The sequence below is a fragment of the Melanostigma gelatinosum genome (genome assembly GCF_949748355.1).
Source record: "Melanostigma gelatinosum genome assembly, chromosome: 7".
Lineage (NCBI taxonomy): Eukaryota > Metazoa > Chordata > Actinopteri > Perciformes > Zoarcidae > Melanostigma > Melanostigma gelatinosum.
In genome coordinates, this window is record NC_136640.1 from 16,736,045 (window position 1) to 16,758,680 (window position 22,636).

The 22,636-nt window shown below is 41.2% G+C and overlaps 3 protein-coding genes across 6 annotated transcripts; 2 read left to right on the forward strand and 1 right to left on the reverse strand.

Moving 5' to 3' along the window:
* Positions 1-3,130: 3,130 nt before the first annotated feature.
* tlcd1 (TLC domain containing 1) lies at positions 3,131-10,312 on the forward strand. Its single transcript, XM_079271685.1, has 5 exons — positions 3,131-3,273; positions 4,703-5,355; positions 6,350-6,432; positions 7,748-7,830; positions 8,175-10,312. Exons 2-5 carry the CDS (start codon positions 5,150-5,152, stop codon positions 8,577-8,579), a joined length of 777 nt encoding a protein of 258 aa, XP_079127811.1. The 5' UTR covers positions 3,131-3,273; positions 4,703-5,149; the 3' UTR covers positions 8,580-10,312.
* A 2,665-nt stretch (positions 10,313-12,977) lies between these two features.
* Positions 12,978-18,109, forward strand: LOC306780040 (ras-related protein Rab-34-like). 4 transcript variants are annotated; one of them, XM_079272219.1, is made up of 12 exons: positions 12,978-13,152; positions 13,361-13,399; positions 14,363-14,479; positions 14,557-14,648; positions 14,732-14,800; positions 15,602-15,703; positions 15,812-15,876; positions 16,046-16,097; positions 16,181-16,262; positions 16,854-16,944; positions 17,262-17,369; positions 17,455-18,109. In XM_079272219.1, exons 3-12 carry the CDS (start codon positions 14,405-14,407, stop codon positions 17,520-17,522), a joined length of 804 nt encoding a protein of 267 aa, XP_079128345.1. In that variant the 5' UTR covers positions 12,978-13,152; positions 13,361-13,399; positions 14,363-14,404; the 3' UTR covers positions 17,523-18,109. The 4 variants fall into 4 exon arrangements, with proteins under 4 accessions (XP_079128345.1, XP_079128348.1, XP_079128346.1 ...); XM_079272222.1 differs by having other exon boundaries at positions 14,735-14,800; XM_079272220.1 differs by having other exon boundaries at positions 13,364-13,399.
* Positions 18,110-18,291: 182 nt separating this feature from the next.
* Positions 18,292-21,583, reverse strand: LOC306780041 (adenine phosphoribosyltransferase). The gene is made up of 6 exons (XM_079272223.1): positions 21,448-21,583; positions 21,154-21,297; positions 20,913-21,006; positions 20,477-20,623; positions 19,234-19,329; positions 18,292-18,645 (listed from the first exon to the last, which is right to left on the reverse strand). Exons 2-6 carry the CDS (start codon positions 21,274-21,276, stop codon positions 18,470-18,472), a joined length of 636 nt encoding a protein of 211 aa, XP_079128349.1. The 5' UTR covers positions 21,277-21,297; positions 21,448-21,583; the 3' UTR covers positions 18,292-18,469.
* Between the last annotated feature and the right edge of the window lie 1,053 nt (positions 21,584-22,636).

Sequence of the window (22,636 nt, forward strand, 5' to 3'; positions counted from 1 at the left end):
CAAAAGACTCTCATTGTCTCACACTACAACAAAATGCACGTTGAGGTAACCAGGAAAAACAAGAGATGGTATCAAGTTACATTTCTCTCTCGAACTGCAAAGTGTCTTGTTACAGAGAAGCCTGCACTCAACTGATGTACGCAGATTAATTATATGGTTCATGTTTCAAGTTTCACACTTGGAACACTAGACCTATTGACCAGTCGCTCTCTTTTATTTCTCTTTCTGAGTCACACATAAATACACATGTGTAGCAGTGTAACATGAACATTTTGGAATCATTTTATGAAAGGAATTGCGGCCTTATTAATGACTATTAATTAATTTCTAGTACATTTCAACATCATCACATCATCATCAACGAGATGGGTCTTCCTGGAGTTTATTGGGGAGAGATGCCTCCAAGTGGTTTGATGAAGAACTCTGAGTCACTGAGCTGAAAAACAGCATCAGTCTGAAGGAAATGCCCGTTCTTCACACTTTGCTTCCATCTAGTGGTGTTGTTTTTATGTTGCAGCCCATACTCTGTATGATGTGTTTCTTGATATAGGGGGCAAACTCATGTCCAATCAACACAGTAGCTTCTTTCTAAAAGTATTATCTGGGCCTATTGTCTTGATTTGACAGTAGATGTTGAGAAGAGAGTTGAGAGGAAATAAGAGGAGAAGGGGAATGCCATCACTCTCTACTAAGGAGCTCTGACTCTGGGTACACCACCTAGGGCAATGACTCATCCACCCGCCCCATGAGTTGGGGGTGACAGGATCATGGTCTGCCACATCTGAAGAGGTGTAGCCCAAAGGCTTGGAGTTAATGATGCTCTCAAGGTCTACGAGCACCGTCTGCAGGACCTCTTCAGCGATGGAATGTGTCCCGATGATGACTTTGAGTGCTTGCTTGAGTGACCTTATTTCCCTCTCTCAACAGCTGCCAAAATGGGGAGCACTTTGCAGGTTAAAGGTGAACTTGATCAGTTGGGAAGCGAGCTGGGCTTGTAGGTCTCACTGCAGTGAAGAGAAGGTCTCCTGTAGTTCCCGCTCTCCACCCAATTTGTGCCCTGGTCTGAAAGTAGCTCAAAGGGCTTGCCACGGCAGGCCAAAAACCTTCTCAAAGCCATCAGGAAAGAGTCTGTGTCAATACTGGAGAGGAAATGTAAGTGCACGGCCCTGGCAGTCATATACTTGAAGATGATCCCCATCTCTTCTCAGTTCTCATGCCAATCTTTATAGTAATGCCAAAGGAGTCCAAGAGCCGGTTCAGAGGCATTTGGCTAACCTTGAGTTATCACAACTGAGTCCTATCTGATCTGATCTCAGGTGGGAGGTGAGAAATAAGCAGGTGAAGCAGTTGTCAACATAAAATGAACTCAGTACTGCCTCTCTGGTGTCCATTCCTTCGTAGCTGTAATCAATGGCATGTTTCTGGAGAGCAAACTTGGGACAACAGGGGGAGCTTGTGGTGCCAAACGTAAGCACTCTTCATTCCTTATACGTGGGCGGCACCTCAGGTTTCAGGTTTCACCTCAGGTCTCTGACTTGATGAAACATGCTGCGTTTATCGCTACCGATGGCCACAGTGTGTTCTCGAAATTTCAGCAGCACAGCCAGCAGTGTCTTCCTCACCGGTTTCCAACTTTCGAAGCAGCGGGAGGACTGCTTCCTTTGGCGCCTTGACAGGGAGCATATTCTGCACACATAAGAGAGGGGTAGCATATTGGTGGAAACCTTCTATCTGAACTCTTACTGTTTCGCTCTCCAGAAGAGCCGCGGCCTCTTTGTCCTGGCGTGAGCTGGTGCAGGCCTTTTCACTCCGCCATGGCAGAAGGTCCATTTGCCACAGCTTCTTAATGTGGCTGTAGATGTCTGCTGGTGATGACAGAATGGACGTGAACAGAAACTGCTGCTCTGACAGACGATACTTCAGTCCCTATGCTGGGCCTTGGAGAGACCATTCAAGACGGGTCTTCACAACTGCAGGGCCTCTGGGGGGCTGAGAATCTGCAGATTGACACAATTATTAAGTGAATGTTTACTATTGTCACAGTAGGGGCAGCACTTCTTACGGATTTCTCTTGAGGGTGGTGATACTGTCTCCTTCTAAGATGTGGCGGCTGTGATCATCAGAACTGCTGAGGGCCCCATTGTAGGCTTGGAGGTTTTCTTTTCCCCTTTGATATTTATTTCCTTCTCCCTCCTTGAGCTGCTGCTGAACCTGGTGTTGTCTTCTTGCACTTGGAGCTCATACTCTAGCCAGTCAGCCAGGTTAAGGAGAGTTGGTATGGGCACCCTGAGGGCATGAATTAAGCATCAGAAACTAAAGCGCAGGTCATGGGCGAGATAACAGGCGGGAAACATGTGAGCCACACTCTAATTAGACTCTGTCTTTCCTTCCCAGTTGCGCTAACATACTCACTAAGGAGCGCACACGGAGAGCAGTCATCCTGAAGGCTCTGGTGTCACCTCTGAGCACATTTGGCCCGTCCATGAGTTCTGCTGTGTGTTGTAAGGCCAGCTGGCTGGTGGGGCTGTCCATACTGCAAGTGGAGGTGCCAGTAAAGGCCAACAAGGATTTGATACATGAATCTCTGAGATTGCCTCGAGCAATTTTCAAACGGTTGAATTCTTTGGGGTTGAGGTGGCTCATTTTAGGGTTTGTGGGTGTTGGGGCATCTCCTTAAAATATCATGAATGAATGAATGAATGAATGAATTTTATTTATATAGCGCTTTTCACAGACAGTGGTATCACAAAGTGCTTAACAGAGCAGACATTTAAAAGCATAAAAAACACAATGTGACCCAAGGGTCAATAAATTATCTACACAGAGAAAATTAAAAAATTTAATTAAAAATAATAAAAAATAAAATAAAAATGTAAAACATATTTTAAGAGCAGGTCTAGGACATGGGTTTACTTTTACACAAACGCCAGCCTAAACAGGTGGGTTTTGAGCTGGCTTTTAAAAGTATTCACAGTATCTGCGAGGCGCAGCGTTGCAGGCAGAGCATTCCAGAGCCTCGGGGCCACTGCCTCAAAGGCTCGGTCACCACGGGTCTTAAATCGTGTGCGTGGGACTGACAGAAGACCGAGAGCATTTGACCTGAGAGTGCGGGCGGGTGAATAGGGGCGAAGTAGATCAGCTACATAAGCCGGAGCCTGACCGTGAAGTGCTCTGTAAGTGATGGTGAGAATTTTAAAGTGTATCCGAGATGCTACAGGGAGCCAGTGGAGAGATCGGAGTACGGGGGTGATGTGATACCGTCGGTTTGTCCTGGTGAGTAATCTGGCGGCAGCGTTTTGGATGACCTGCAGACGGTTAAGAGCAGACACACTGAGTGATGTGAAAAGTGAGTTGCAGTAGTCAATGCGTGAAGAGATAAATGTGTGTATGATCATTTCTAATTCAGGTGTTGATACTCATCCACCTCAAGTGACTGAGAGGCTTGGATTAACATGAGTGGGATTGTGCTTCAGGCTTGGAGATGGTGTGGTGTGGCATTTGTAACAAATACACAGTTGAAACGTAGCGAGCATAATTTAAAAAAAGATGTTATCAGCATTACTGTATTCATTTGACCGAATGTTTCAGTTCTATAACTGAAAATAAACATTAACTTTTTGATTTAGGGAAAGTAGATCATTAATAACAAAGGAAAGAAGACAAACATGCATTCATAGAGAATAAGAAGAGGAAGACAGTAAAGCATGAATACAAATGTGCAAAAAACAAATACAGATAGGACTAAAGAAATACATTAACAAGAGTTGAGTTAACAGGAAAAGTGAACTCACCGTGGATGTATATTTGGCATCTGTGGTGCAGATGGTAATGTGTGGAGGGTCTTAGCTGTTCCTGACGAGTTGTACTCACTTCCTTTTCCCCACTGGGCTGCAAAGGGGGCCAGCTGTGGGGGATGAGAGACACGCTGTGTTTATGGAAGGAGTTATGGCCAAGGAAGGAGGGCGTAAGATAGGCTGCCTGTCTAACACACCAGATTTACATTGTTATGCTACAAACATAACAAAGATGTGTTCATATTCTCAATCGTATGTTTACAGAACTTGACATTGCCACAAATTGACTTAAAGAGAAATGTAATCCTGAATTTGATAATGTAATGTGTCATTTATTGAAGCCCCTATTTGCCTTCTGGCCTATAGCAGAATAAAGAGATTTACAGTCATCCAGAGGAGATATCGCTTGGATTTGATTTGATTTATTTGTATAAAACAATGTAAATACATGTATAAATATAAAAATACAAATAATACAAATAAATACATTAAAAAATACAGGGTGACACAAAAAAGCGAAAAACACTTGTTTCCATTGTGGCCCACAGAAGGGAAAAATCACAGACAAACATGACGACTTAATAAAAAAAAAGCTCCTTCGTGTCATTTCCTTGATGTGTAATGACCGCTGGCAAAGGAAAGAATGATTTCTTGTCTCTATCAGCTCTGCTGCCACAACCAAAGACAGCACAAAAGTTCACCACCGATAGGTTATGCGACTCAGTCGTGCATGCCAGTGGCTTTGTGTGTACTCCAACATGGCCGACAGCTAAAACTGTGACGTCACACGAGATCGCTCTATATTGGTCTTTTTAGACATTCTTACCTCAAATCTCGTTTCGGTAGCCCTGCTCTGTGATTAGTGTAACGTGATCACATCTCTGTCCCTCCTTGTTTTTATTTTTAAGCGGCGCAGCAGCACCGCCCACCCCTCACCGCCACGCCCACTCTTCATTCTGCACAGACGGGCGGGCTGAGGGCGGCAACACATACAATCGGAAGGCGCTGCTTGAAGACAAACATTGTTTCGTTGGATTGACCTGTTACGAGAATCGCCACCACGGACTCGGGGCGCTGAAAACGTGAGAAGAAAAAGGCGGCTGCCGCGTAAATCGGACACTCAGCTCTTAGAAACTTAGTTCAAAGTTTATTAAAACCAGAAGATCATCTCTCGCAGCTGCAGTAGCGCCTCCCCTGCCCTGCCCCATCTCATACCGTGCAAATCTGTCCATCACTGACACCACGAGACGTTTCACAGGAGCGTGGAAAATCGAACAGAGGGGAAAAGACAAAGAGAGGAAACTGTAGAGAGTAAGAGCAAGCGTACAGAGAAGGGAGGGAGAGCAGAGGACAGGATGGACGCCCTGGTCCCTGTGCTGAAGCGTCACCCAGGCAAGTCAGTGCTGGTGTTCGCTCTGATTTTCAAGGTGATCCACCGGTTGCTGCAAATGCTGCCAATGCCCAAAGTGGTGAAGCAGGATGAATTTAAATGCTGGAAGTGGAAGAACCTCTCCGTCTCAATGGTGCACTCCGTGCTGACTGGAACATGGGCCCTGACCTGGTAAGTTTCCATCCAAACATCTGTCTATTCACACATCCATCCATCCACACAGTGGGATACCATTGTCTGTTCACAGTCCAAACGATGTGTTATGTGTGTGTGAGAGTGAGTGTGTAGCAGTGACAGTCTGTGGCAGCCAGGAGAAGAATGGTATGTTCAGACAGGGTGAGGGGACGGGGGAGAGACTGGCATTTTGTAAGTGGGGAGGGAAATACCACTGTACACTGTGAGCCACATAAAACTCTTATTGCTATTTGCTTGTACTTGTGAATTTGTGTCTGACCTCGAGGTCTGTAAATAAATCCATTTTTTTCAGCCACACACACACACACACACAGCCTACATGGTTTCCTTAAGAGAGAACCTCCTGACGCATCAACTGGAAAAACCTGCTGGCTCAACGACTCATGTGAAAGCATCATGAGGAACTATTTATTTGGGTGGAGACTATGTTTGAGACCAAGCTTTCTTAGGCTGTTTATTGATGCTTTTGTGTAATATGTGAATAGCAGTGATTGAGAGACAATAATTTAAAAGTAGGTATTTGTTCACTCAAAGTAGTGTCAAGGAAATATGTGAAACAATTTGCTGCTTTACGGGTATTTAATCAGGTACAGGTATTTAATCAACACACTGATTCTGTCATGGTGTGTTTATACAGGGAGGGGACGCAGATTAACTATTGCTTTTTGAGGTGTGCCCCCATTTGTCAACTGCAGTGAGAAGTGACAAAGAACACTGCAAAATCAGAGGGAGACTGTGTTTTTAACAGACCTAGAGACAGCAATAGAGGCTAGACTATAAGAGTTGTAAAACATAAACAGCACATCTGCTTCAACTGCTGACTATCTATTAGTCCGGGGGTTTAAAGAAGCCAGAACACCTGATATTAACGTCTCTGCTTATTCCTGCTTTTCTCTCCATGAGTGAGCCCATGGATGCCTGAGTGAGGTGAACACAGACCCATCTTTCTATAACGTGTATCCCTCTCCAGTGTGCTGGTTTGGCCAGAGACGTTGAGCAACCTTCACTCTTACCACACCCCTCTGTCCTACCTGCTCGTCTGCGTCTCAACAGGTCAGTGAATGCATCGTGACAAAAGAAAGAAAAGAACACTTCAACCAAGGAAACTTCTCTTCAGACTTTTTCTTTGTCTTGCATTTTCATTTAAATTGCAAATCCTAACTGAAGTTGTTTTACTTGTTATCCTGTAGTATTTAGTGTAGGGCTGCAACAAATCATTACTTTTAGTGTTGATTAATCTGCTGATTATTTTCTTGAGTCTATAAACCGTTTTGACTAAAAAGTCAGAAAATTGTTAAAAGTGCTGAAACTATAACTTTCCGCAGCCTACGGTAGTGTTTCACATGACGGTTGTTTGACAGCAGTCCAAAACTCAAAGATACCTTATGTATGACAAAGAAAACAAGTTGCGATTTTAATGATTTTTACTGCGACTAATTGACAAATCGTTGCAGGTCGAGTTTAATGTGAGGTGCTGATTGACTCATCCATCCTTGAATTGATCTTTGAATGTACCGTGGCGGTATAACAGTGCCACCTTGCAGTTGCTGCTGCTGCTGTTCAGAGAAACAACAAAAGGATCCGCCCCTCTAACCTGTTTCTAAATCACCGTGGACACCAGATATAATCCACAGTGCTCTGTGTGCTGTTTGAGCTGTACTGTATGTGGTTATGTCTCATGTGTTACCATGCAGACTCAAATCTGTGGAGGTCTGCGCTAACTACCGCAAACATAAGCTCCACTGAGGCCAACCGCACTAGATACTGTCAGGTTGTTTAATATGGAGGCTGTTGTGTGTCTGTTGGCGTGTCAGACGAGGCACAAAGGGACTCTTAGTGGTATATTAGTCACTTGAATAGCTCCAGCTAAATGAGGCCTACACCGTTTGAGAACCATGGTTATGTTGTGAATTGTTTAGTTGTCGTCTTCTATTAATAATGACGAAGAGAAATATTAAACCCTGTTTTCGGATCAGCTCAACTAACCTCTTGGTTAACAAGTGACACAAGGGACATCTTGCATTGCTATGACTGATATATGAATGCAGGTATAACGCAAAAAAATGCTTTTGGAGGCCAAACAGGCAGGGGACAATCTGAGAAAACTCGTAAGCTTAACACATGCTACTGTATCCTTATGTGTCAAAACATATGTCAGATGTCAATTTATCAGATTAAACATGTAAGACGTTGATGACAAAAACTGAGCTTCAGTAAATGAAGCAATTGTACTGTCATCGTCATGCTTCTGTTGTGTCAAACAGACCAAGGATGAACATTTTCAAGAAAAGCTTCAACGTCAAACGAACAGTAAAATATAGATTGTATTCTGAACCTCCTCTCAGTGTCATTATTTCGTCCTTCTCAGGGTACTTTGTGCAGGACGCGGGGAATATTATCCTGACAGGATATGCAAGACAATCATGGGAATTCTTACTCCATCATGTGCTGGTAAGACCACATGCCTATTTGCCATGTTTAAGGTTGCCTTTGGTTTGGATAAGACATCAGCATGTGAAGCTTATGCTGATATCAAGGTGATCTTCGCAAGTTTCACACGTGTGTGTAAAAGACTAAGACATTGTTATCTTATCTGCATCATAGAGTGTCTTTCTGTTCAGTCTTTATTTTCAAACCGTCCAGCTTCCTCCTCTGGAGGTTATGTGAGCAGCATTGCTTACAAAAAACAACAACAATAAAATGAAATGCGAAGACAAACAATGAGAGCATCAAACACAGGAGTTGTTGGCTGTAAAAAAACAACAACACCTCACCTCTCTGTGTCTCCTCTTCAGGTGATCTCGTGTTTCCTGTACGCCCTCTTCACTGAGGTGTATGTATCCGGCGCCGTGGTCGCTCTCTTTGTGGAGGTCAACAGTGTCACCCTGCACCTGAGGCTGATGCTGAAGCTGTCGGGCGTTCAGGCCTCCTCCTTCTACTACATCAACAAACTCGTCAACATCGTCACCTACGTGACGCTTCGCCTGGGCACCCAGTTCTACCTCACCTGGTACATCGTCCACAACTACACCAGGCTGGACCACAGTTTATTCTTCCTCTTCTCCATAATGATGATGAATGTCATGATCATGATTTATTGCCACCGCCTACTACGTGCCGACTTCTTCCACTGCAATAAGCGACCTGTGATGCTGAACGGGACGCAGAATAACAACTCTAAAAAGTTTCCCTGTGATTGACTGGGGAAGGTTTACGGACCTACGTTGTATTTAGAGTGGGAGTTCACACATTACGTCTGTTTCAAACGGACCCCATTCCTAGTGACGACAGGTCCACTTGTTGTGTCTCACTGCCAAAGAGATTTAAAAAAAAAAAATCCTCCTGCAAAACTTGTTTTAACGTCTATGATTGTACGAGTCAATAAAAAGTATATAGCCTACAAACTGTTACTTGAGCTTAGAGGTGTTGGTAGATGTTGTTGTCTTTAGAGAGAGCCAGGCTAGCTATGTCCCTATTTCCAGTCTTTATGCTAAGCTAACTGGCTGATGGCTGTAGCCGTATATTTATAATTAGGCTACAGACATGAGAGTTGTATTTTTTCATGTAACTCTCAGCAACAAAGTAAATGAACTGCCTATATTTCCATAAATGTCAAACTATTACTTAAACATTCAATTTTGGCATCAGCACAACCTGAAGGAATATTTACTTCCTTGACTGATACCACTCTCATATCGGTACACTAAATATGACGCTGCAGACGGTTAGCTTAGCATAAAGACTGTAAATTGGGAAACAATAGCCTCATAACTTAGAAATGAAGAAAAACAAGATATAAAGTGTTAATTTGTGAGATTCAGAGGTGAGATGGATAATTTAGTTGCCTTTGCACAGAGCTATGTCACTGCGACAGACTCTGTCTCTCTCTCTATGATGTCATCTGTGGCTGAAGAGATACTGGGCTGTGACTGAACTGGTACACGACTAACGGGTCACAAACAGGAATGTAGGGCAAAGTATGGTCCTCATATGAAACCTGTTGTAATTGGAGAGAAGTGGGCCTGAAGCTGGATCTTTCTGCCATCTAACAGTTTGATAATTGAGCTCATCCGGAGGTGGGCATCATTAGAAACCCTTCACTATGAGCAGGTAGCAGAACGATCAATACTGACATTGATTTTCATCAGTTAGACTCGATGTGGAGTGACAGAAGTGATCCCCACGGTGTAACAGATTGCCTTTAACAGAATAGATCCTTTTTAAGATATTCTTCTCTTCCTCTTTCCTCAAAATAGACATAAAGCATGTTGTGCATACTGGCCCGATCCCACTCTCCACACTCACAGACGTTTAGGCACGCCAGCGTGAACGGGACTGGATAAATGAGACTTGGATTATAATGCACAAGTTATGCGAGAGTTAGTAAACGGATGTTTTGATATTGTCTTGCGGTTGTTAAACGTGGCTCCCATTTACTTCAATTCATCAAGACTTTTTTCCGTTTTTGATTCTTCCATCACCTAGGCGAAAGAAAAAACCCGAAAATGTCCTCATGAATTCAAGGTAACAGGGTGCGTACCGGTAGTTGATCTACGAAATGGTCAGTTTGTGGGTGAAGTGCTCCTTTAAATGCTCATTTCCTAATCATGCCATCAATCACAAGTGCTGACACTGTCTTTAAAAACCTAATAAGAAATGCATTTCACTTTCAATTTCAGCCAACCGCCAAAAAATCGAATAGTTTAGATTAGTCCATACCTGTGCAACAGTGCCTTTACCTCAGTGCCTTTTCCAAGAGAACAAAGCACCGCTACTTTATGAATAAGAAAGAAAATACATAGTGCAGACTGACATCTCTTACTCTTTGTAAAAGGTGAGCCAAGTGGAGAGATTTTTGACACCAATGTACAGTAAATCCTGTGACCAAATGTATCTTGTATTAACATTTTTTTAAGAGCCCCTGTATTTTGGATGGTTTAGTGATACCATGATTAAAAAAAGCATTTTAAATTACAGGAGTACTGATGTGTATTTTTCTGATATATATATATATATATATATATTGGTTTGCTCCATTACTTCACTCTGTATAACATACATGTAGAGATAACTGGTCAGATACCGAATCATTAGAGCCCAATACAATAATGTATAGTTACTCCATTACAAGTGAAAGTCTTACATTTAAAATCCTACTTGAGTGAGAGTACAAAAGTATGATCAGCAAAATGTATCAAAAGTACAGACGGTGACAGATATATTACATTACTAATGCATCAATGTGCTTGCAGCATTGTATTGTTGTAGGTGGTTATGGTGGATACGTTTATATGAGGATGTGTGTGCCGAATAAAACCTTTTGCACATACAAACAACAATAAATCCTGGATTACTGCAAAACTCAGGCAGCTTCGTCAGGCCAACGAGGAGGCCTACAGAAACGGGGACAACATCCAACGGTCGATCACAGCCTTCTTGTCAGACAGGACGCAGCAGATGAGGCCAGGAAAAATCACATCCAGCAACTGGATTAACTAGCAACTGCACCTCAGGAGACCCATCTGTTAAACTCCTGACGTTTGCAGACGACACAACGGTCATTGGCTTCTTCAGGGACGGTGATGAGTCTGCGTACAGACGGGCGGTTGAACAGCTGGCCCTCTGGCGTGGTCAGAACAACCTGGAGCTAAACAAGCTCAAAACTGTGGAGATGACAGTGGACTTCATGAGGAGCCTCCTAACACTGCTCCCTCTCACCGTACTCAACAGCGCTGTGTCTGCTGTGGAGACCTTCAGGTTTCTGGGATCCACAATCTCCCAGGACCCAAAGTGGACCCCCAACCTCAACACTATCCCAGAAAAGGCCAGCTCAGGAAGCTCAACCTGCCTCAGGAGCTGCTGATTCAGTTTTACTCCGCTATCATCCAGTCTGTTCTCTGCACTTCTTTTGCTGTCTGGTTTGGATCGACCACCAGGACAGGAACAGACTACAACGGACTGTCAGGTCTGCAGAGAGAATCATTAGTGCCAGTGTGCCCTTCATCCAGGACTTGAACATCTCCAGAGTCAGGAAACAACACTGCAGACCCTTCACACCCTGGACACAACCAGTTCCAACTCCTCCCGTCTGGTCGGCGCTACAGAGCTCTGTACGCCAAAACCACCAGACACAGAAACAATTTCCGCTTCCGCCGGCCGTCACTGTCATGAACAATTAATCAGACATACTGCACTATTCCCTCCATTTCATTCTCATTGTTGTTATGTTTTATGTTCATATACTTTTGTACATATATTTATATTGTAGATATTAAATGTCGATGCTTACCTCTGTTCTACTTTGTTGTCCTTGTTTTTTTATGTATTGTGTATTTCTGTGTATGCACGTTGAGGGCAATGGAAAAACCAGACTCACATTCCTTGTATGCCCAGCATACATGGCCAATAATGCTGGTTCTGGTTCTGGTTCTGGTTCTCAACAGGGTCCCTCGAACTAAAGGATCACATGAGAAATCTAAGGGGTTATGAGATAGATAATGAGAGAGAAAAAGTATATTCCATTTTTTGCAAATCTGTGCATTAGGATACCTGGATTATTTGACCTCTTTGGGCATTGATCAGTTATTTAAATAAAAGCCACCTGAGAAGTTAAGAGGGGAAACAACTCAAACACTAAACACTGGCTTTTAGTAGAAAGAAGAGTATAGTCACAACTGCCAAAAAGGTTGGAAGGGTTCGGGTCTTCTTTCTGTGTAAACATGTTTTAAAGTGCAACAACTTCAACAACAATGAAACACAGTTGAGGAAGGATGGAGAAGAAATGTTGGACTAAAAAGATCAACATTTAAAGACCCCCCACTTGATTGGACCGACCCAGGATAATGAAGCTTTATGTTATTTCTACTTTTAGGAGCAGGACTCTTAGAGCAAAGCCCGGTTATAAAATGATCTCTTGACAGCCAGTGGGGACAGGAGAAACAATTACAGCGACCAAGATGCATCCCACGGTACATGCACAGTCAGTGGCTGCTTTATTATTACTAAAATATGATGTGATTCGGCAATATGATGTTATTTGTGTTGAGTATTCGAATTGAATTATTTGATCATAAGGAGGCAGACGTCAGTGAGAAGAAGCTTAGAGCGCCCTCTATTGTCCACATATTTAACTGACGGACAGGAAACGGACTTTTTCTCTTCACTCATCCCCCCTTCATTACGAAGACACGCGCACGCAGACAAGTGTTTATAAATAGTAACATTCTGATGTAACAAATGGTGGTAATAGAGAAGTATGAATGGTCATCCATAAATAATGAATAAGCGGAATAAAAACAAAAGGAAACAATAAAAGGTCAACGAGATAAATGTCCAATTTGTTAGATAGACAGACAGATAGACAGACAGACAGACAGACAGACAGATAGACAGACAGACAGACAGATAGACAGATAGATAGATAGATAGATAGATAGATAGATAGATAGACAGACAGACAGATAGATAGATAGATAGATTTTTTTTCCTTTCCTAATTTCCGATTATTCCTCATTTCCTCCAGCAGGGGACCGAGCAGAGAAAAATCTGGGAGGAAAGAAAAATAAATCCAGGGATCTGAGTCAGCAGCAACAGCGGCTTCAGTCTGCTTCTCCTCCTCAACTTCCGTGGATCGATTTGAGCTCCGATCACCGCACAATCAACACTTTACGTTGATCACTGAATATGCATTATTCTACATAACAATAGGAGGCAAACTGTGGGAGGTAAGAGACCAAGCCGAGACACAGAAGAGAGAAGATCTGTCTCGACGAGGTAACGTTAACTTCTTTGCAGCTCAAACACGCTGCTTTTGTAGCTTTAATTTGGTTATGTGCGTGTACCTTTAACCGAACGTTATATCGTTCTTAACGTGTGACTTTACAGAGTTAATAAAATACTTGATGTTTGGATGTAAAATAGAGTTTTAAAGTTTCAGTTTTGCGGTGGACCAAACCGAACTCTTCTTCTTCTTCTTTACCAGAAGCTTTGATGAGCAAGAGGATTAAAACAGATCTGACCAGTAAGTAGATCAACACTGATTGCAGTTGGCTGGCTCTGCATGTGGTCGTGTTGGATAACAGATATTTTCTCTCACTACAGTTTATTGTTTGCCTGCCTGGCTCTCTCTTTATTTCCAGTGAGCTGAAGTCTTTGGGGGGATATAGTCTATGTTCTGGTTGCCTGGCAAAGTTAAACAAATAAGAAAGATGGCAGGCAGAGAACATGAGCTATCCCAAATGTAATATGAACGAATACAAAGATGTCAGTCTTTTTCTTTGTGCTGTTTGAAAATAACATTTTAAATAGAAGATATTGTCCCACAGGAAGAATTTTTTTTTTTTTGAAACAAGGCCATATAGAAAACTAATTAAAACAGTAATAACACTATTGGAGGTATATTGAGAGTAGAGCAGCATTTAATGATTATTTTTATTGTCGATTAATCTGTCAACTGTTTTTCGGATTCATTTTTTTAGTCTGTAACATTTTTGCAGAATCGAAAGGGATGTCTCCAAATTCTGAGATCGTAGTTTCAGATACATTTTTTGTCAATCGATTAATATTTCAGGTTTATAAGTAACATTTTAAGATGAGTGCAACATAGACAAACAGGCAGACAGACCAACAGATGCTGCACAGAATGCTCAGTGTTTATCTGTCTTTAAAGTGTAAAAAAAAACGATGCTGATCACGTTTCCCAGAGACCAGCGCGATGCATTCAAATGTCTTTTTAAATAAACCATTTGTCACTTAATCGATTAGTCAACCGACAGAGAAGCAGCAAATCCCCCTGTTTGAAAGAACATTTGTTTGTTTTTGTTTCATCACAAGCTTCATGTAACATCTTGTAAGTTTTACTTCCAGTAGCAAAAGTAAAAGTCAGCACCAGGTCTGATGTTTGGGCCTAAAAGTCATACCCTGCAGTTTAAACACAATGAAGAAACAGATTTAACTTGTTAAATGTATTTCTCTCTCTGTCCAGCTCACCACGTGTCTCTCTGCTAAACATTTACCGCAAAGCTTCATGTCCCTCAGAGTTTCAGCCATGAGTGTTCTTCCTCCTGTCCGAAAGGACCGTATCATTGCTCAGCTCCCTCAGGTAAAGTCATGTGATCGCCTATAGCTGTCCGATATCCCTCCAAAGCAACCTCATACATTCCTCTACCTCTCTTGTAGTATTTCAGCAAAGAGGCAGCCTTCCACACTCAGAAGGACTTCAACAGTAAAGTGAAGACGGCCTGTCAGGAGCAGCGTACCGGCACTGTGGGGTGAGTGCAGCAGCCTGATGATGCTGGAAGTGATGTTTTTGTGGCACTTATTTACATGTTTCTTCTTCTTTCATTCTGCTCAGCAGATTTAAAATCTCTAAGGTCATTGTTGTGGGTGACCTGGCTGTGGGGAAAACATGTCTGATTAATAGGTAAGCTCAAACACCGTCACTGCTGCAGTTCTGGGAATAAATAACTCAAACAAGAAATAACTCAGAGGACACGTACCTCCTTCAAGGGAGCACAGTCTACATCGTTTGTTATTCTATTATCAAAAATGTAGAGAAAATCTGCATTCAAATTCATACTGTAATAGACAGTGGTGGAAGGTAACCAAATATATTTACTCAAGTACTTAAGTACAATTTTGAGTATTTCAATTGCTACTTTATTCATATAAGATTTCTAATCCACTTCAGAGAGAACTATTGAACTTGTTACTCCACTACATTTATCTGGCAGCTGGATTTACTAGTTTATGTTTAACAAAACACATGATCAATTGATAAATATGATACTGCGCTATAGACATAACTATCCAACAGTTTATAAAGTCTTTAAAATGTGTCCCACCTCCACCAGTTGTAACATTTAACTGCTGCTAACAAGCTTCAGCAATAATATATCAAGAATATGATATATGTAATATAATATAACTCTGGAAGGCCCAAGAAATACTTTAAATGTAGGCATCTAGTGGTGAGGTTGTAGATTGCATCCAACTGAATACCCCTCCGCCCATCCCTCCCTTTCCCAACGCGTCGGAGAACTACGGTGGCCTTCAGGTAACGTAAAAACGAGAAAGGTTTGCGCTAGAGCCAGTGTTTGGTTTGTCCGTTCTGGGCTACTGTAGAAACATGGCAGTGCAACATGGCACACTCCATGAAGAGGACTCACTCTCTATGTAGATATAAACAGCTCATTCTAAGCTAACAAGATTTTTACGTTTTCAGATTTTGCAAAGATGCTTTTGATAAAAACTACAAGGCGACGATCGGTGTTGACTTTGAGATGGAGCGCTTTGAAGTGATGGGTGTTCCCTTCAGCCTTCAGCTGTAAGCCAAATGTCTTCATCACTACTACACACACATAAATAGAACGAACTTTGTAAACTCAGTCTGTCTGATTTGACATCGCTTAAATGTCCGTCCCTATTTTTACAGCTGGGACACTGCAGGCCAAGAGAGGTTCAAGTGCATTGCCTCAACGTACTACAGAGGAGCCCAGGGTGAGAGATGTCTGTGGTTTAGGGCAGCAACCTTATAAGAAATGTGTTTAAGACTCTCCTCTTTCCATGAAAACAATGTCAGGGGTGAATAGGAAGCTGTGTATATCTAACATTACTGGAATGTGTGTGTTAAAACGGTTAATTCATGTATGATTTTGTCTTCTTCCAGTTGTGATCATTGCGTTTGATGTAACTGACATTGCCTCTTTGGGCCATGTGAGGTAAGCTTATTCATGATCAGCAGATTGTTGGGCAGTTTTCCACCCCAGCTGGGGGACTTCATCTTGTCTTGTTCTTTCTGCAGACAGTGGCTCGAAGACTCCCTGAAAGAGAACGACCCCACTGCTGTTCAGCTGTTCCTTGTTGGCACAAAGAAAGACCTGAGCGTACGTCCGCTTCCTGTTTGAAGTGGACGTGCCTGTGAACGTTTCTGTGTGTTCTGCTGGAGTCAAATGTGAATTGTTTGGACTACAACTCAAAGCGTTTGTGTCCCGGACTCAAAGCTCAGTAATGTATTTGCTCCTGATAGAGGCTGAAACGATGGACATGCATTTAGACATTTCTAAAACATTACAAACTTTATTTAAGCTGTGGTCTTCTATTTCAAGAAGTTTACATTTTGAAATGTGTTCTCTTATTTTACTCTGTGATTTTAAGAGATTTGCTATTTCGTTTTTGTCTGTTTGGACAATGCCGTGGCTTTTGTAACAAATTAGATGACTGGATTATGTGATTTACCTCTTTCTTATTTCCACTTCTCTTGTCCATGAGTGATTTCTGTGCAGTAGAATAAATGTGACAGAGAACTGAATATATTTGGATGTTAGACCGTTAGTCGGCCAAAACAAGCAATTTTCAACCGATTTTTATTTGTTCTACCATTTAATAGACTAAACAATTGATCGATTAAGGAAGAGAGTAATTGTCAGATTAATCGGTCATGAAAATAACTTGGTCTTCTCTGGATTTTTCAACAGTCTCCTGCACAGTATTCTCAGATCGAACAAGATGCCCTCAAAATAGCAGAAGAGATCAGAGCAGAGTACTGGGCTGTGTCGTCGCTGACAGGTGAGTGTTTGGATGGAATACAGCAACATGACTCAGAGTCCAGGTGCGGTCAGAAAAGAGGAAGGGGTATATCTTTCATTTGCAGAAGGGAGTGTTGTCTGATTTCTTTGGGGGGGAAGCAGTGGAGAGTCTTTAGTTTTCAGATTCCCCAGATTTATGTTTCAATTCATTATCTTGTGAGATTTACTCTCAAAAGATTGAATAGTTACGTCAAAAGCATGTCGTTGGTATTCAGCATTGATCGTAGCCGTTTGTTTGCCATATGCAGAGGACACCAATCGTGTCCCTAACTGATCAACATTTCCTCCGTGCTGTAGGGGAAAACGTCAAAGAGTTTTTCTTTCGAGTTGCATCGTTGGCCTTTGAGAACAACGTTCTTGCCGAGTTGGAGAAAACTGGGCCAAGGCAGATTGGGGGCGTCGTCAGTGAGTATCTAAACTAACAGCCGTCGTAAAAAAAACCCTTCACATTTGTCTCATAGTCTAACCTCCTGCTATTCAATTGTTCCAGGAATTAACAGCACTTCAAACAATGTGTCCGCTTCATCAAAGAAGAAGCAGCCAAACTGCTGTCAGTAAGAATGGCAGCAGAAGTTTACAGTCAAAGGTACAGACTGAGAATGAGGGAAAAGACTGGAGGTATTTCTGTGGTCAAGGCAGGAGGAGGGACGCTGGAGTTCTACTTCCTGATATGTTTGAGTTCAGTTTTTCCTGGCCCAGAAAGAGTTTTCCTCTGTGGGATGTGGATGCTTGTGGTGTTGCTCAGTTTAACTCGTCTGGAGTTACAGAGTGACTCAGCAATTATACTCAAAATGACTGTTCTGTTACTGCAGAGATGCCAAAGAGTGACTGTGGATGGTTTTAACATGGCGTATGTGTGGATGCTTAAATATTCAGTCTCGCTGCTCTATTTTGTTTAACAATTAGGATTTGTCTTCACAACACTCTGGTTTACCTTTACAAAGTCGGTTGTTTTTACTTGGTACTTAACCGCTTTTCATGATAATATAGATCAGACGTCCCCAACTTTTCTGTTAAAAGTAAATATTATGCAGTAAATCTCAAGAAAAAAGCAACTATTTGAAGAAACACTGAAAAAAGTATTATAATTGTGTGTAGCGGGAAGTTTAACTATCCTGTTAATTATCTCACGACCCCTCAGATTTATCTTTTGACCGGTCAGACCTCCCGGTTGGGAGCCATTATTTGTAGATGCTGGCTTTTTCTTCATCTACAGTGTGTGCTTGATAGGTACTTTTTGCTTTTTGTTTACAGTAAATTCAAAGACTGAATTTCGATGATCATTTTTTATGTCAAAAACTGAAATAGTGTCTGATTATTTTAAGCATTTATTTTCTTTAACATTTCTCATGATATATTTTACATATAATAAAAATATGAAACACCTTTCAATGTGTTATTTAGTTGAAATCACAGTATATCTTGTCTTATTTTAAGGAAACAGGAATTCCACTGTATTTCTTAAAAAATAAACAAATGCTAATAAACGTTCTTGACCATCTCAGTCAGCAAATGGCACTATTCCCCTTTTCTTCTTCACTGAAGTTGAAGCTGTTGAAGGAATCAAGATACTTCTGGTCAATTTGGCTCTGGAGCTCTTCAGGGATGCAGTGAGAGAATTTGTAATTTTCTTTAATCCACTTTCCTCCTTCAGTGTTCTCGATGGCCACGGCTGCTACACCTGCAGGAAAGTGTTAAAATGTTATATTATTCTATGATATTTGATTTATGTTATACATTTTAACCAGTGGTGGAAAAAGTATTCAGATATTTTACTTAGTAGTAGTAGAAATAGTCAAGTAAAAGTCCTGCATTTGAAAGTACAAAAGTATTAGCATTAAAAATATAGTTGAAGTACCAACAGTAAAAGCATTCATTTTGCAGAATGGCTCCTGTCAGAATCATATATATTACTGGATCATAATTATTGATGCATTAATGTGTTAATATTGCAGCTAATTTTGTATCTTTAAATATTGTTACTAATCTACCTGCAATAATATATTTCATTTGTTTGAAATATTTTTGTATTAATAATTGAGCCTGCAAAAGTAACTAAAATAATAAAACAAATATAGTGAAGTATATGGTACGATATTTCTCTTTGATGTTGGAGATGTAGTGGAGTAGAAGAATAAAGTAGCATAAAATAGAAATACACAAGTAAACTACAGTACAGCAACAACACGATTGTATTTAAGTACAGTGCTTGGGTAATTGTACTTGGTTACATTCCACCAGTGATTACACGGTACCCATCTTGACTGACCTACAACAGTGGCTCCGAGCCTCTCCACCAGCTGGATTGCAGCCTTCATAGTGCCTCCAGTCTCTATCCATTGGTCCACTAACAGCAGCCTCATCCCTGCAGAAAGGACAGACATCAAATTGCCTTATGTTTTCTAGAGGACATGGGAAACATGATTATGAACAGAATGTAGATAAGGTTAAAAAGTAAAAATGAATAGTGTATACAATATCACAGTATCCAATGCAAAATACAAAGAAAATAATACATTCTTATATAAAACGATCCAGATGTCCAGATGTTGAAATGTAAAGATGCACAAAAAAGAATCAAGTAAATAATTCAACCATTAACATTGATCTCTCTGCTTATGGTGTACTCATCCACCAAAGGACTAGCCTGAACTGTAAAACCAAATAGAAAAAATAATAATAACAGTAATTACTAAATAAATAGCTAATTAAATCTCGAATAACAGTTTTCCAAAAAGTTCCTGGCAGCAACAACAAAAAAATTACATTTATGGAAATAATCTTTGATGGATTAAAAATGAATAAAAGAGATTGACCCTCATAATATCTGATGTGACGTCAATGTGAATATTAAACATGTTGACGTTTCTTTAACACTAGAGGGTGCTGTGTCACGGGGAATAAATAGACATTATGTTGAGTAGACCTGGCTGAAAAATAACTACATTTTTTCGAATCAATTAAACATTTTTCAATTCATATTTGGTGGTTGCAGCTTTGATACTTTTCTTTGTCATATATACTGAAGAACTAAATATTTTGGGGTTTTATACTGTTGATTGGATAAAACATCGGGCTGTGGAATATTATGGATTTTAATAATAATCAACCAACGAATTAATTAATAATGAAAACTCTTCAAGGTCATCTTCAAATCTTTGTGTTTAAATTCTGCTTATAATCTAAATTTAACATATAAATACAGCTTGGCATTGAAGCTTTCTCTGCTTCTCACCACGCCTAAAACATCTCTTACAGTAAATTTGCTTACAGTAAATAAGTAATCACTGAACCCATGTATGACTTTTTACATAGAAATGATCCAATTACAAGACTGAATATTTACAAAAGACACACATAACAGGTCTAACTGACTGATATCCTTGTCAGCAAATGTGATCTTTTTTAAAATATACATTTTAAGACGTAGCTGTTACAACCCTTAGGTGTCCAAAGATCATCAAGAGAAATAACTGACATGTTTAAAGGGTAAAAAAACAAGTATGATTAACCTGGTTTTAGCACATCCAGTCTTACTTCCATAGTCTTTTCTCTGCCTGTGTAGTCTGTGTAGTTTTGATTTTGGGTTGCGACACACAAGTGTCCTGCTTTTCGAATGGCCAGAAAGCCTTTTCCAAAGGTGACAGCAACAGACGCACCTGAAAAACATTTTTCAGAAACATTCATCCACAATGACGTGTGTGGCTAACCTGCAGTGCAAATTGAAAATTATAATGCCATGAGCAATGAGACCTCAAAGTATCTAAATGTAGTACCTTGAGTCAGGTGTTAGGTTTCCTGACCTCATAAGAGCAACTTCTATAGTTGCTCTGCTAGGAGCAACTATAGAAGTCTTTAAATAAAACAAGTGTGGGACACCAAGTGTCTCTCTAGCTCTCAATCGACATTTACTTTCCTCCTCCATAGTGAATCTGTGTGTTTTCATACCAAGAATGAATCCCATTGCATCTATCCCGGCAACCAGATCAACAGTGTCGCTGTGGAAAGGACTGAGAAGGTCTTTGACGCAGTCTGCAAGAGCCTGAATCAAGACAGTAAATGCACAAAATGCAGAATTTGCACACACAGCTTATATTTTTTTCTGTTATAAATGAGTTGTATGCAGTGTTCAATGAGAAAGGAAACAGTATAGACAGTCCAGAGTAACTATAAATCCCCCACACCATACCTGGGAGTTGCAGTAGAGTTTGGATGGGTCCAGCCAGGCAAACGACGGTGCTTTTGTGTTGGGCGCCATCAGAGAAAGGTACCATCCTTTATGTCTGTCTGCAGGAGCGGCCAACACGTCCATTTGACAAACACCACTTCACGTCTGTGCAGTTAGAGGGAGAAACTGGGGTGAATGAAGTGGACTGTGAATGAGAAAGCGACCCTTCTCCGGTTCCAGTGGGAGGAATGGTGGGTGGGGAGGGGGCTGTTAACGTGTTGAAGTTAGGTAAGGAGAATTAAATTTTCTGCTTACCACAGGTAATTTAAAGTGATTTAACAGTTTAAGACGTCTGTGATACCCATAGAGATCTCGCCGAAGACAGTCCTTATCCAGCCCTAGTGGTGTTGGAATAAAAAAGAGGCCCTTCTCTAGCAACACTTCCTCTGGCTCCTGCAAGGAGTACATGAGTGACAGGTTAAGTACACTAGAATGTGTGGGGGTGAGTATTCTCGGTCCCCCAACCTCTAGTTGAATTGCTTCATCCAGCATTTCAAGATATCTATAGCAGTCCTTGGTGTCCAATGTACTGGGTCATGAGGCTGTACCCTGAACAGATGTCCCTCCACACCCTTCAACACCCTATCGGTTTCTTCAAAGAAGAGGTTGGTCTGCTCTATAATGGTCTTCCTAAGCTAGGTTAGGAAGACCAGTCTCAGACTTTTCAACTATTGTAGAACAAACTAATGTTATTTTAATCTGATATTGTCTTTGTGTATCCTGATTAAGTGCCTGCTTTGACAGTAATCTCTGTGTTGAGACATCCTGTCAACATTGATTGTTAGACTTCCCTTCTTAGACCTAGCGCTAGGTGGAGTGGAGTTAAAATACTGCAGACCACTGACTGCTCAGAGAAAATTGGCATCAGCGCAAACCCGCAGCACAAACACAAACTCGCCATTTTAGAGTAGTCAAGGTACCATCGTAAGTGACCACAATTTGTTTTTATTAACTCAACAGAGTGGTCTGTCACAGAAAAGGATGGAGAAACCAGAGAGACCAATGACCCTCTAAAAATGTTAATTGTTCCCCTCATGCATGTTTCAGGTGTTCTGAATCACCAGAGGATTGATGTCAAAATAATCTCAGCTTGCGATCATGTTCACAGCTGAAGCAACAAAACCCATTACCTGACAGTATACATGTCCCAGTTCTCAGACTAGTAAGGTTATTGCAGTTATTAAATAAACTGATCTCGAATTTCATCCCAGTCTTTTGCAACAGAGTTCAAGCTGAGCTAAGGACGGAGAGTTCACCTTTCTGCCATCAATGACTTTCCCACAGTTTTTTGTCTCATGTGTATGAGGAAATAAATGAACTTGAATTAAACTGGATGCACACATGCATTTTTTTCTTTTGCACATTGTTTGCACACTAACAAGATTTACAAGGTAATACAACTGAGTAGATATTCACACGTTAACAGGTCTGTGTGAGTGCTGTA